This window comes from Sparus aurata, chromosome 17, assembly GCF_900880675.1.
Source record: "Sparus aurata chromosome 17, fSpaAur1.1, whole genome shotgun sequence".
NCBI classification, from domain to species: Eukaryota; Metazoa; Chordata; class Actinopteri; order Spariformes; family Sparidae; genus Sparus; species Sparus aurata.
The window spans coordinates 23,429,379-23,442,969 of NC_044203.1; the positions used below are offsets into that span (position 1 = coordinate 23,429,379).

Genomic DNA, 13,591 nt, shown 5'->3' on the forward strand with positions numbered 1-13,591 from the left:
CTCCTCCTCCTCCTCCTCTTCCTCCCCCAGCTGCCTCCCTCTCTCTCCTCTCTCTCCCCCCGTTTACGGGAATTCAGCTGGCTTCTCTGGCGCTCGGCTTCCTGCTGCCAGGAAAAAATCAGACTTGCAAATATTTGTCTCGGAAATTGCCCAAACTTAGCTGATTAAACATGCATTTTTAATTCGGCCCGATATCACGAGACTTAAGTGGATTTTCGGGGTCGTCTGGCTCTACCAGGGGGGCAACATTCGTCCGAGTAATCAGATGAGTCAGTCCCACGTTTTGGGGTCATGTGCGGGCCCGGGACAGGATATCCCGCATGCCCCCCGGTTAGTCAGATTATTGCATTTATCTCTAGTAAACGCATGTAGCACCGCCTGGTACCAGCACGAACACACAGCATAGATATTTATCCGTCAGTGACAGCTACTTGGACAAGAGCACCGTCCACAGTCCAGAAGAACAGCACTTGAGTCTTTTATGGCATTTTTGTTTGTCCAATTTTTCCCCCTCCTCCTCCTCCTCGTCCTCCTCACACTATGATTATCTAACTCCTCTGTCATTTGTACGTTTATCCCAATCTTTCCAAATTATGACACAAATTGAGTGGAAAAAAAGGTCATTGAAGCCAAAAGTATGTTCCCATTGTGGCTCATGCGAAATACCTCCAGACTTTAAGGATTAAGACATTACAAGGAGCCTCCTGTGAGGACAATGATCATGCGTGGGTGTGTACAAGCAGGGGCAAGTGTGAGCAACCCAGTGCTGCACTTTGTGTTACTCCTCTGCCCTTGACAAAAGTCAGAACCTCTCTGGAGTCTTTTTTCTTTCTTTCTCCCCCTATTCAGTGTGCATTCCTCCCTCATCTGCAACTCGTAATCTTTCAGTTTATATATCAGCGCTGCAAAATAGTTGTAAAAAGATTTCTACACTGGGAATGAAGAAGGAACCAGGCAGTGATGGCTGAGCTCACACACGAATGTGGGCTCCGACACAAACTCTTGTGTCATGTCGCTGGATTGCAAAATCGTAAACAAATTCTAATCTCTTCTAGCAGTTTGGACAGAAATATAAGTGTGCAGGTTTTCTTAACTGACAAACAGTGGAGTGTGCAGGAAATACTCTCTTCTCTGTTTTTTTTACTGAAGCAAAAAAAAAAAAAAAAAAGTCATAACATGTAAAAAAACAAAACGCAGTTACAGGTAAAAAATACTTAAGTGAAAGTATGTGAGTATGTATTAAAAGCAGTTGCAGCATTATAATTCATCAGAACTCAGATTATAGTTCTGTTGATGTTTTAATGCCAGCGAGCTAATATTAACAACTTAATAACCTGTAAGGTAGTTTAATTTATAATAATGCAACACATTTAAAAATAACTCCAGCTCTCAGATAAATGCAGCTAAGTGGACAACATTTCCCTCTGAAATCTGGTGGAGTAGAAATATAAAGCAGAATAAAATGGAAATACTTCTAACCACATTTTAATATTTGTCTTTTTTTCTGTGTCTGAACATACATCTGTCCACTCGGGTGGATGTTCTGAACCATCACAGAAAAAATAGTAAAATAAAAATGTAATGAAAATCAGGATAAAAGTATTTTGAAAAAAATCCTATTCAGTTGAAAAATATATGTTTCCTGTGAATAGGAGGATTATTCCAGGGTTACCAGGGGCGTTGTCAAAATGACAAAGACATACAAAGACAGTCATCAAAGGGAACTGTGGACCAGGCTTTGAGGATTTGGTAATTGTGATATTGTTCTCCAACATAAAGGTGCAATATGCAAGAACCGGCATCCTGTTGAATTCCTTCTCAAAACAAATAGGGGGCAGCAGATCACCAAATAACAGCTAACTGCTGCTACCTGTCGCTTCCTTTAGCGAGTTAGCTTTGCAGCAAGCGGTCCGGGCGGATTGGTGTTTACTGACTTCAATAGATATCTCTGCAACACGATACATGAATGTCATAATTTCATAATGTGGAGGTCCTTTTGATAATTTTAGTCAATATTTCAACTAAAGCTATTGCATATTGCACCTTTTAAATGGTTCAAATCTGCTTCAAAGCATCTGCACAAAAGGGTTAAATGTACTCAGATACCGCCCATCACAGCGAAGATCACAATAAATATAGCTTACAACCTCTCAGGATATTATGTTCTGGTAAGTTAAACCAAAAAAACGGCATATATCTAAATGTCTTTAATTTACAATATGTACAAAAAAGTAAACGCCCATAGACTGTAATATCTTACATTTACACAACATTCAATGTAAACAGTGATGAATTCCACATCAGCAGACGATGGCTTATGTGCACTGGCTTGCTCAGCATTTATCTCTTGTTAGCGTACAGAGCATAGCTAGCTGGAGCTCGTGGCTTGCTCTAAAGAGGACGACGGCTATACGTTTATATGTGTGAGTTGCAGGGTCACCGTTGGACAGAGGACTTAGCTATGTGAACTAATTTTGGACATTAACTGCAACCGGTGCACGTCACTTCATATAACAAAGCTTAACTGTATTACCACAGGAAGACACAAATATAAGAAGAAACAAAAAACATTCATCTTTTTCCAGTGAAAGGAAATGTCTTGCATTTTTGTGTGCATCATCAAAAAGACCCTTTTTCAGTAACTATGGCAACTACCACAAGTAGAGTCTGAGTAGCATAGAGCTCCAGAGGGAAGCATGATACGACAGCGGAGGACCACAGTTGGACGGCGGCTGTGTGACGTCTATCATCATGACAGGTTGTACTTCCTCTTCACCGCTGATAGCGCGGGTGGTCAAGAGTCTGGCCCTCGATGGACCGTAATCCTTCCTCTCAACAGAGGGGGGCAAAGTGGGCAGGGAGCAAGTTTCAGTCGAAGGTTCGCATCCAACCTTGAGCCACTGAGCAAAAAGTTCTGACGTCAGGTTGAGGAGTTCTTCAGGAGAGGAATATAACCGGGAGAACTGGTCCAGGTCCGTCTCCTCCTGGAACCTCTGTGATAAAGAGACAAGGATTAAATTAATATTTACAATGAATGGTAAACAAAGACACAATCAGAAAATCTCCAGGAACATGACACTTATACACAAATTAATGTTTGAAGCCAAGATTTAAACAATCACATACCAAATAACCAGAGAGAGTTCTCTCCTTTTTTGTCTTTTAGACTTTCTTTAAAAGACAAAAAAGGAGACATTCAAATAATGAGGCATATTGATACAATATATTTGAAAAGAAAAGCCTACCTCTGTATATCTGTTCTTCTTTATAATTCTCTCCAGTGTCTGCTGTATATCGAGGATAAAGGAGTGATTGAGGTGCTCGTCCCAGAGGTTTCTGAGCAGCACATGCCAGGAATTCAGCATGACTACCGCAGCAGGGAACACACAACACTGCAGGGGAAGGGCAGAGCAACACAACAAGCACCAAAATTAGGTTTCAGCGTGCTAAACACATCTGACAAATCACCAGAGGAACCACATCAAATGCTCAATTACAGCAACTTAGTGCTACAACAAACACATCCTAAACCGGGCCTTTACGAGGCCTGTAACAGTAGATGAAGATGGGGCAAATGTTAATGATTATCCCCTAAAGAAAGTGTGTTTCAGGAAAGAGGCGAGTCGTCTGCACATGAGACCTCACTTCCCCTTTTTACCTGATAAGGAACTCACCGGATCAGTGTCACAGAGCATGCTTCTGGTGTAGTGGTGCTCTACATAGTAATCTTTAGGAAATACTGTCCGCTGGAAGAGAAAAGAAAAGAGAAAGATAAGAATAAACCCACAGACGATGAAACAAGTAGCATTTATACTGTAATGATTATCACACTACAGTTTACTAACTGAGTTTAACTGCAGCAATGTGTGATTGATAACTAACTACAGAAGTGAAGCTACTCCCATATGGTTTTGTAGAGCCGCGCATGCCAGTCGTAAAATCTGTTTATCATCTAATAGCTTATCAGGTGACAATAATCATCAGTTTGAGTGAGCTCTTCACCTTTGACCATCTCTCTATACAAACTAAATAAGATCAGGTAATGATTGTAATCTTTGGTAAGAAAAAATAGAAAATAACCGAGACTACAGAGAGGACATTTCTCACTTTGGAAACAACAAAAGGAAATCAAATCATGAAAATCAAATGTTTTCAACTTACAAATCCAGTCGGATTGGAGTCGATGGTTGTTTTAATGTTTTTTACTCCCTCCGTTTCAAAGCCACATCCACCACATTGGACAGTCAAGAGTGATAGCAACAGCAAAACTGTTCGAGGCATGAGTAAGAAGGAAAGAGACAGAACACATTCAGATAATTGTTGGAAACTTTCTGTGGTTTTGTTGCTTGTTCAAACTGAAAAACCTACTGAGGCACATTACATCATTTCCTGCCTCAATTAGCTTTTTTGTGTGCAGAAAACAACATGAAAACATGGTCCGTTGTTGCAACACCTCTAATTGCATTTTAGACACACCGGAAATGCGATTGTAACACCGAAATGACACAGCAAATCAGATTAGATTCACAGATTAAATTAAGACTAGGACAAAATAAAAACACATACTGATATTTTCTACAGACTTTAAAAATAAAGTTTCTTAAGAAACGCACTTCCATGATCATAATTGTTGCGTCTCACCTGGCAGTGACATCCTTTTTATCTTTCTAAGAATGGACACTTCTCCATTTCTCTTGTTGACAGCAATCACTCTGCAGACGGGTTCCTGTGTCAGTCTGTGAAAGGCAAAGTTTCCTCCTCTGGCTTCTTGAGGTCTTTGACACAGGGTGCACTGCCGTGTCTCCTTCTCCTTCACCGCCTGATGTTCAGTCCTCTTGTGGACATCCCTTATACATTCCTTTCTTTTGAGTTCCCTTGGTACTTTCCAAAAAAATGCCTCATTTATCCTCTCACGCCATCCTGTTCTCTCACTTTGGATTTTCCCACTAATGCCTGAGTGGCTGCAGCCTTTCCCTATGAAAGCTTTTGTTGTTGTTTTTACTATATCTCGTTCCCTTTCCCTTTCCCCCCTCTCACTACTGACCTAGAATCTATCCTGAACAGCCTAATTTGAATCACTCCTCTTGCTGGTTAATGGATAAAGCGGGAGAGAGACATTGGCCTGCTCTTCTGTCTCTGCCTCTGGCCACTCTGTATCCACACTCAGCTCAAAGTGAAAGTGCTATGCTGGATTGCTTGTCTCCCTTTAAGTCTCGGCCCCTCCCACCACCACACGTTTTACCTCACTATTGACTGACCCGGCTCCCTCCCCCCTGCTCCCCACATTCCCTGACACCCACCCTCTTTGCCCCTATCCTCCCCCCTCCAAACCAGGCCCAAGGAGGTTTAGTCATGCAGTTGGAGCGTATGTTTTTCATTTGGACTCTCCCCCACACCTCTGTGCCTGTGGATCCACTGGTCTTTATCCCTTCAGTCAAGGCGCAATATCATCCCGTTTAATCATCACATGATCTGCCCCCTTTTCTTTTTTCTTTTTTTAAAAAAAATAAATCACAGAATCACATTCCCTGAAAAACCGGATTGCAACACTGTATTGCCAGAACTTGCAAGTCATACCATGTGTGACAGCTCTCTGTACTCATTACTGTTAAAACGGGCTCGTCGGAGGTGGATGGTGCGATCGTGTGATGTCTAATATTGTACACAGCTGTCATCATCTGATTAGTAATGTGTTGCTCTTTCCCCTCAGGTTGTGTGAGGTGTCAGGAGAGGAGTTAATTACTAATGAAAGGCAGGAAGTTTTTTTTTCCCTGTTTCCCTGAGATGTTGTTCTTGTATTTGTCCTTTTTTTGAACACAAGCCAAAGGAAGCAAGACAGCTTTTCCAAAGTCCCTACTGCATTGAGAGGAAAAAGGAAACTAGAGAGCAGCAGCCTTACTGCAAGCACTATATTATAACACTCCCAGAGGTATCATCAACTCCAAACCTCTTCACCTACGCTATGGGCCTTAATGACAGCTACAAATATCCCATCATTGTGCCGTCTTCCTGTTCAAACGTTGCTCGCATTTTGAGGGAAGTAAATATGTAACTGATCTTTGGAGCTGCTGCAAGTGACGTGTTTTCTAGTGAAACTTGCAAAATGAAATCCAGATTTGAGTCAGAAAAGCATAACAATGAAACAAGTACAACTATTCGCAATTCAGAGCAGTGGAATGCTACAGTCAATCCTAATATTTACAAACTGACTTATCCTTGCAATTTGTACTGCAACCTGAGTTTATATGACCAACACAATAACTACACAAGTAAGAAAAAAAAAGTCCCCCGTCTGAATTTAAACAAAGCCGTATGTTGCTGAATTTTATTGACTCAAGTCTGCAAGCTTCAGCAAAGCAACAGGCTCAAATAACTCTGGTATGAAAAAAAAAAACCCTCAGCCTTTTAGTGGATCTGTGTGCGACGGGCTCATTAAGAAGCCAAAATCCTGCTGATGTGGTCGGCTGTGCTGGAGCAGGGCCGTGTTATGCAACCGTTTTGTACATTTAAGGACACCGTCAAACCTTAAAAGAGTGTTGTCTTACACCACTTGAGACTTGCTGACTGTCGACCACTCATACAAGTGAGTGGGAGCTGGCGGTCAAAAGCTTCTCGCCTGCGTTTCACTCCCTTTATGTTCTTCCCGTTCGCCACAAGATGGAGCCAATAGCGGAATTCAAAACGAAAAGGGCGTCAAGTGTGACCATGTTTATTTATTTCATTTTAAAAACATCAGAAAAAGAGTAAACAAAGTGCAAAGTCTGTAATAAGTTAAACTTTACATAATAATATGTAGAGGTACAATAATTCCCTTTTGACAAACAACAGCCTCATACATTATCCAAACTGGCTGAATGCGTTAATCTGTGCAGGATAATAATCAGGGTTAGGAACAGTAGATTTCTCATTAATTTAAAAGACAATAATGGATGAGCCAAAGCATTTCTGTCATCCATTCACATTCCTCTTTCATCCCACTAAAAGTCCCAAGCAGCTAAAAAAAACTGTTGATGAAAATTCCTTGCTTTCACTTTCCTTTCTTTAGTATTTGCCATTCTTTTCAGCCCCCTTTCTCTTCACCCCTCCTCCTCCTCCTCCTCCTCCTCCTCCTTTCTTCACCTCTCTTTGTCACTGGCTGGGGCTCCTCTCCCCTCCACGCACTGCGGTCATTAAATGACTCTTGTAGGTTTTGCTGAGTCCAGTCATCCAGAACTTCAGCAGCCTGACGTTGTCCTCCTCGCCTGGCCCCGTGGCGCCGAGGAGTGCCAGAACCTTCTGGGTGTCCTCCCTCCCTCGCCCGTCCACTTTGGAGAACTTGAACAGAACTTTGACCTTACTGGAAGAGAAAGACAATCAGCTACTAGAGGGCTTTGATAGGAACATTTGTGAAATCTTGCTAAAAAACCAGGTGGTCTTTCATATAGAATGAATCGGTTTCACTCACTTCATCCATTCCTCCTTCAGACACAACAGGCAGTGAGATACGACTTCCACAGACAAGTTCTCATTGGACAAAGCCACCTCAAGCTTGTTCAATAACGTTGGACCTGGTAAAAGAGACAAAGACTGTTATCATCATGAGCTTATCATATGATTAGTAAACCACAGATTAAGTACAAACATTTTAATACTTATTTCCAAGGAAGTTATCTTTCTGTCCCTTTTCTTCACTTAATCTTAAAAGTGTTCTGGATGAACGGTTTTGAATGAAAGGTTGTGGAAAGATGGGCGCTAGGCCAAGAAACAAAATTCTTTTAAGGATTCCTTATGATTGTGTGCAGGGACATGTCTGAACATTTTCTGATTTTCACTCTCACTTCTGTTTCTTAGTTAAAGGTTGAAAAAAATCTGGCCCGCATAACTTATAATTATGTGTTTCTTGATGCAGGTGTAGATATAACATTCAAATGTGAAAACATTTTCTGTGATTGGCAAAAATTTGGCTTAAAGTCCTCTAACCAGTCAGGCTATGTATCCATCTAGATTGTAGTAGTGTTAGTTGCAGATATTTGGAGTTATCTGCCCTCTCTCAAATATAATAGAACTACATGGCACTCTGGTGGAAGGTGGTTTATATGGTTTCTCAAGATAATCCACAGACCCTGATGTTGTGAGCAGATTCTTGTAGGAACTATTTTCTCTTTCTACTTTATCACTGCGCACAAGGAGGCATGCGACTACTCATGGACCAGAGGCAAGCTAACTAAGCTAGCAAACGTTCCATCTTAGCTATTTCCTGCGTCGTCACGAGCATGAGCCTCTTCTCCATGAGTACATGCATGCTTCATTCTGCGTAGTGGAAAGGTTGCCAGGTGTAGTTTGTTAGAAATAAAATAGTTCCTACTTGAAACTGTTAACAACAAGGTTTGTGGATTATCATGAGTAACTGGGTCATGACTCCTGGAAAAAGACATGACTGTTGAATTTTCCATATGTATATCTTTGGAGCTTTGAGCTCCACAAGCTGAGTGCCATGTAGTTCAATTATATTCAAGAGAAGACAGATATTTCTATGGCTGATATTCCAAAATATCGTAAATCACACCAAAACAATCTAGAGATAAATAGCACTACAGGTTAGAGGAAAACATTTATTTTTGGGTTGAACTTTCCCATTAAGTTAGTGCCGCATTGGCAGAGACATCTCTTTACCTTTTAAAGCTTTAACCAGGACAAAGTGAAAGTGGCAGCAAACCTACAGTGACTATTTATAAATGAAAGTACGTGCACTCACCCCTGTCTGTTGGCTGTGTGTTGGCACTGCTAATGGTGTACTGATAAAGCGAGGAGATATCGTCTTCACCCATGGCTGAGATCTGACAGCTTTTCTCTGAAGTGACATCCACCAGCACTGAAAACTCTACAGGACAAACAAAAAGGAAGGTCAAAATCAATAAATTACGAACTGCATGTACAAGCCAACGGCGCATACAGTAATCTATTACAGTTTAAAGACTCTCTTATACCCGAGGAGCTGACATGTGTTGGAATAGGTACATCGGGGCTGAGACCCAGGAAGTTGCATTTGTAGGCCTCCTCATATTGAGCACTGTACGGCACAGATCGCACACAGCCCACCGGCAGCAAAGACTGAAGAAACAGGACAGATATTCAGATTACAAACATGCCTGAAGTGAGGGTGTTAATTGCCGCTCACCCACTCACTTATTCTGAAGCATCTTTTATAGCTGAAAGTTTGACACAGAATACACAGCAGGGTTTTCCCTGCCATTATACGGCGTAGGCGCGGCGCCCAAGCATTTTTGCCTCCCGCCTAAGCAGGGTTCTCCCCAGACGGTGGAACAGCAGCGCTACGCCGCTATACTCCGCGCGTGACGGTGACGAGCGTCCGTCTGTCCGTCCCCCGGTTGACGTCTAGGAGCTCCGGGCTGACGGCAATGAGCGTCCGTCTGTCCCCCGGCTGACGGAGTTGATGACCGTCTGTCCGTCCGTCCGTGTATTCACCCCCCCCGGACTGACGTTGACGAGCGTTCGCACCCCCCCAAATATCTTTCAACAGTAAAAAGGAACATTTAATGAAAACAACTACATGCTCTGTCTCGTTTGTGCCTCTCACATAGGGAGTTCAGGGGAGCATGTACAGGCGAAGAACATTTCAGGGCGTGTAATGTTAGCATAAACAATACTATGTCTTCACGCAGCTTGGCTCTGGAGAAATAATATTTGAAAGCCAAACCAAACATTATCACATGAGACAGTATTTGTAATGAATCATATTTCATAACTACTTTTCAACCACAGTGACATGAAACAGTGTTTAATGTTTACAACTGTGTCATACCACACTGCATTTTTACAAATGACACATTATTTACACTGTGGATAACTAATCAAGACCCTCCCAGGTGTTATCACTTGTCCTAACATGATGACAATATTCCTCCTATTGAGGCAGAAAGGCAACACAGTGGTAAAGTACCTTGAGCACTGTAAAAGCTGATTGGATGAGCCCGGGGTCTGCGCCTCTCCATATGACCTGATTTCCCATGAGCACATGCCACACCAGCTGACGAAACTCAGCAGCCCCTAAGACCTGCAGTTCGATTCAGACCGTGACATACAGCATGTTACAGATACATATGAGCTAATGTAAAGATGGGAATTGACCAAAATACATGAAATTTATATAATTAGGAGAAGAATCTCGGTCTTTTTTTCAGTTTTCTGACAACTTATACAGTCAATGTAATATATTTCTGAAGTTTACCTGTCTCAAATGCCTCAGTGATCTAAATTTGGGACCAGGTAACTCGTCCAATTTTGCATCATCGTACAGGAAGTCATGGCCCAGCTCGCTCTCTGATTGGTGCCGCTGCGACTTTGCAGCGCCGCCTTCTGCTCCTTCCCAGCAGCTCATTTCCTCCTCTTGCTCTTTGGGAAACAGAGTGACATCAGAACAGAAATAGCAATGACCAAATGCTTTCATGTCTCAGTTTGCAACTTTGGGGGAATTCCAAGGGAAATTATTTTACAAAGAGCAGATTCTTGGTCATGCTCTTTATATAGTGTAATGTGTGAACGGAAATGAGTGGTTCACAATCTCATCTCTTATCAATTACTAATTTCATTTTCAGCAATACAGCACACAATGCACTTCTTCAGGTCCACATCTCTTTTATTAAAACAACTTTTATGTATCTGCCTTATTTATCTTTTCCTCTGTTGTGTGTTATTGTGAAAGGCACTTTGAGCTGCATTTAATGTATTTCTCTGCCTTTTTATTGGATTTTTAAAATCTATTCTTTGAACATATTTTTATGTTTTTTCTTTGCATTTTGTATATTATTTTAAACACCATACTGTAAAACACTTTGAGCTGCATTTTATGCATGAAAGGTGCTATACAAATAAAGTAATTGTTATGATTACAAATGAAATAGCTCAGCTTTAGTCTGCACAATATTAAAACTATATACTATGTAAAAACATGTAAGACCTTTTTGTACAAAAACAGAAGTAAAGTTTATTTAATGACATGATATAAGGGAACAGGGTATTAAAATTCCACAACTTAAGAGCCTTGCTGGCCGCTGAAATCTAAATCTTTTAATCACTTTCTAAAACACCTTCTGGAAAGGCAGTACATTTGAGTACAAGGGTTAAATGAATCACTTTGTTTTTCGTCTGCAGTTAGCCTCTGCACCGACTGACCCAGTGAATCAGACTCTGACAGGAGACTTTTCAGACCGATGATAACAACATGGCACATTGTGCAAACACATGACGTCTGCTGTCTGATATCACCATCCATCAGGAGGCCAAACCTTGCCTGGAAGGCAAGACATGTCCAAGCATCACCCAAATAAATGATTTTCCATTTTTTGACAAGTTTACTGTAACTGAAAATTATGGGCTACATTATTACAATTACATTGCTAATACAACATGCTTAAATAAGTGTGAGATGGGAAAATACACAAGTTTGCATTACATGTGAGTTTCAAAATAGTCTGGTTTGATTAAGGACAATGTGCCTACCTGTCTGTCTCTCTATTAGTACCAGCGTGTCCTCTGTGGGGGCTCCCTCCAGCAGCTTCTCTGTCAGACGACTCCCACAGGCCTTCAGCAGCCTGGAGACATCCACATGTCCAAGTGAGTGAATACAGGAAAAAAGACAACAGCTTGTGTGACATGAAGTGTTTCAACATGGGCATTAGTATTCTAGTTTTGAGTCGTATCCTATTTTTGATCACATCTGTGATATGGTTACTGTATACATAATCTTAAAAGTATCCATTTCTAATTGTCTGTCAGCAGGCATCACTTGATCTCTCACCATCTCAACCACTGTTTTTTATGTTTTAAAACCAGGATACGGTGTTTACATGCCACAGTATCCTAGTTTCCATTTGAGAAGTCAAATTAGCACATCCAGGTTTCTCAAACCAGGCTATGACTCACAGGATACTAAAGCGAATGTACACCCACTCATAATGAACTGAAAGCATATAAACGTACCAGCTAAAGGAGGAGTGCAGGCTGGCCCAGAGATTGGGATGCTGGGTAAGAGAAGTTAGTGATCGTGCTGCATTGCCACTCCTTTGGTGTGGAAACACTGCAGGTGAGAAGACACTGTTCATCCTCACTGCTCGCTGGGGACAAACTCCTTGTTCATTGTCAAAAACCTGATGGAGCATAGTACGAAGACATTAGGCAAACTAACAGATACATGCCTGTGGAATAAGTTTATGTTTCTAAATATGTTTCTATTTGTGTAAACTGAGAAAAAGCCATATAGTCAACATGTGTGCACCCTACCTTGAGGGCAGTGCTTTGCAGGCTCTGGATTGTGAGTCTGAGGTGGCGTAACAGAAAAGGCCAGGAGTTGATAAGGTAGATCCTGTCCATTGCTACCATGACGATACTGTACCAGCGCTGGAAGCCCCTGGCGAGGCTGTCTTTGATAAAGAACGTGTGCGAGAACACAAAACCGTGCTGCTCATCCCCAAAGAAAATCGGCCCTTCACGGCCGGGACACACCTGACGACACAGACAGAGAGAGAGAGTGGGTGGCAACAAGGGAATAAGAAAATGTAATAAGTTATTCAGTATATGCGATGTGTGACTCACACACACATACATGCAGACGTACGTCACTGTTTACCTCACAGCTGAGGCTGCGTACGCAGGCCTGGCGGACAACGCTGAACAGCTGCGGCTGTCTGGGATGCTGGTGGCTCAGGAAGCGAATGCCTGTCTCGTCATCAATGCTCATGAAGCCAGGGTGAGATGCAGGCAGGGATCGACAGCCCTATGAGGTGATTGGAAGAGGGAAGTTAGTACTTTAAGACAGAATACAGAACTATGAACTCACTACATAGGATAATACATAGACATATATCCATAGTTTTATGATGTAGAAGACATGTGAAGAGAGGGGTGCTTCAGCTCACTCACGTCACACATTTCCCCTCTCTGTGTGGCCGAGCTGTTGGCCCTCATGGTCAGCCCTTCTCCTTCCCGGTCACCATCACGGTCCCTGTCCCCTGGCACTGGGGCACCTGCCTGGGATGAAGGCGACGGGGATGGAGGGTGCAATGCTTCAGTGCAAAACAACGTCCGAGGGCCATGGAGCTCACAGAAGTGACAGAGAGCCACCAGAGCATTCATCTGAAGAAGGGGGAAACTGGTTTTTCGGGTTTATACTACGTTGAATATGTATGATACGTATATGTGCAGTAACAAGCAGGTCATAACATAACATCTGTTTCTGGTCAGTAACTGACATTACTAGGTTACACTGTTATTACAGCTGATGATATCAGATAGCCTTACCTTTCAGCCAAGTTCAGCAAATGACTGGTGCTCAGTGCTGCTTCACAAAGGGACATTCATTGCCCGCAACGTTCAAAAAGCAGTTTTACGCCTATCAAAATAGCCGCACAAAACCAACAAAAGTCTTCATTTAGTCCGTTTTCGTAAAATCCACGACTCTCGGCGTCTCATCTTCACGTTTTCTTTACTTTTTGTTCTGTTTTTCTCTCAGTGCAGCTGCTAACTGGCAATAACACAAAGTCACGTGACGCGCAGTCACGCGCTCGGGCTCAACTGACGCATGGTGGTTAACGGC

At 42.2% G+C, this 13,591-nt stretch overlaps 2 protein-coding genes across 3 annotated transcripts; both read right to left on the reverse strand.

Moving 5' to 3' along the window:
- Nucleotides 1-2,192: 2,192 nt before the first annotated feature.
- LOC115566682 (uncharacterized) lies at nt 2,193-5,190 on the reverse strand. The gene is made up of 5 exons (XM_030392604.1): nt 4,642-5,190; nt 4,162-4,268; nt 3,675-3,746; nt 3,246-3,392; nt 2,193-2,993 (listed from the first exon to the last, which is right to left on the reverse strand). The coding sequence occupies exons 1-5, from the start codon at nt 4,652-4,654 to the stop codon at nt 2,652-2,654; spliced, it is 681 nt and encodes a 226-aa protein (XP_030248464.1). The 5' UTR covers nt 4,655-5,190; the 3' UTR covers nt 2,193-2,651.
- A 1,503-nt stretch (nt 5,191-6,693) lies between these two features.
- flcn (folliculin) lies at nt 6,694-13,550 on the reverse strand. 2 transcript variants are annotated; one of them, XM_030394449.1, is made up of 12 exons: nt 13,297-13,550; nt 12,919-13,147; nt 12,614-12,772; nt 12,280-12,501; nt 11,980-12,146; nt 11,500-11,591; nt 10,229-10,392; nt 9,941-10,054; nt 8,967-9,090; nt 8,735-8,860; nt 7,445-7,547; nt 6,694-7,336 (listed from the first exon to the last, which is right to left on the reverse strand). In XM_030394449.1, the coding sequence occupies exons 1-12, from the start codon at nt 13,350-13,352 to the stop codon at nt 7,129-7,131; spliced, it is 1,764 nt and encodes a 587-aa protein (XP_030250309.1). In that variant the 5' UTR covers nt 13,353-13,550; the 3' UTR covers nt 6,694-7,128. The 2 variants fall into 2 exon arrangements, with proteins under 2 accessions (XP_030250309.1, XP_030250310.1); XM_030394450.1 differs by having other exon boundaries at nt 12,626-12,772; nt 13,297-13,549.
- Nucleotides 13,551-13,591: the final 41 nt, after the last annotated feature.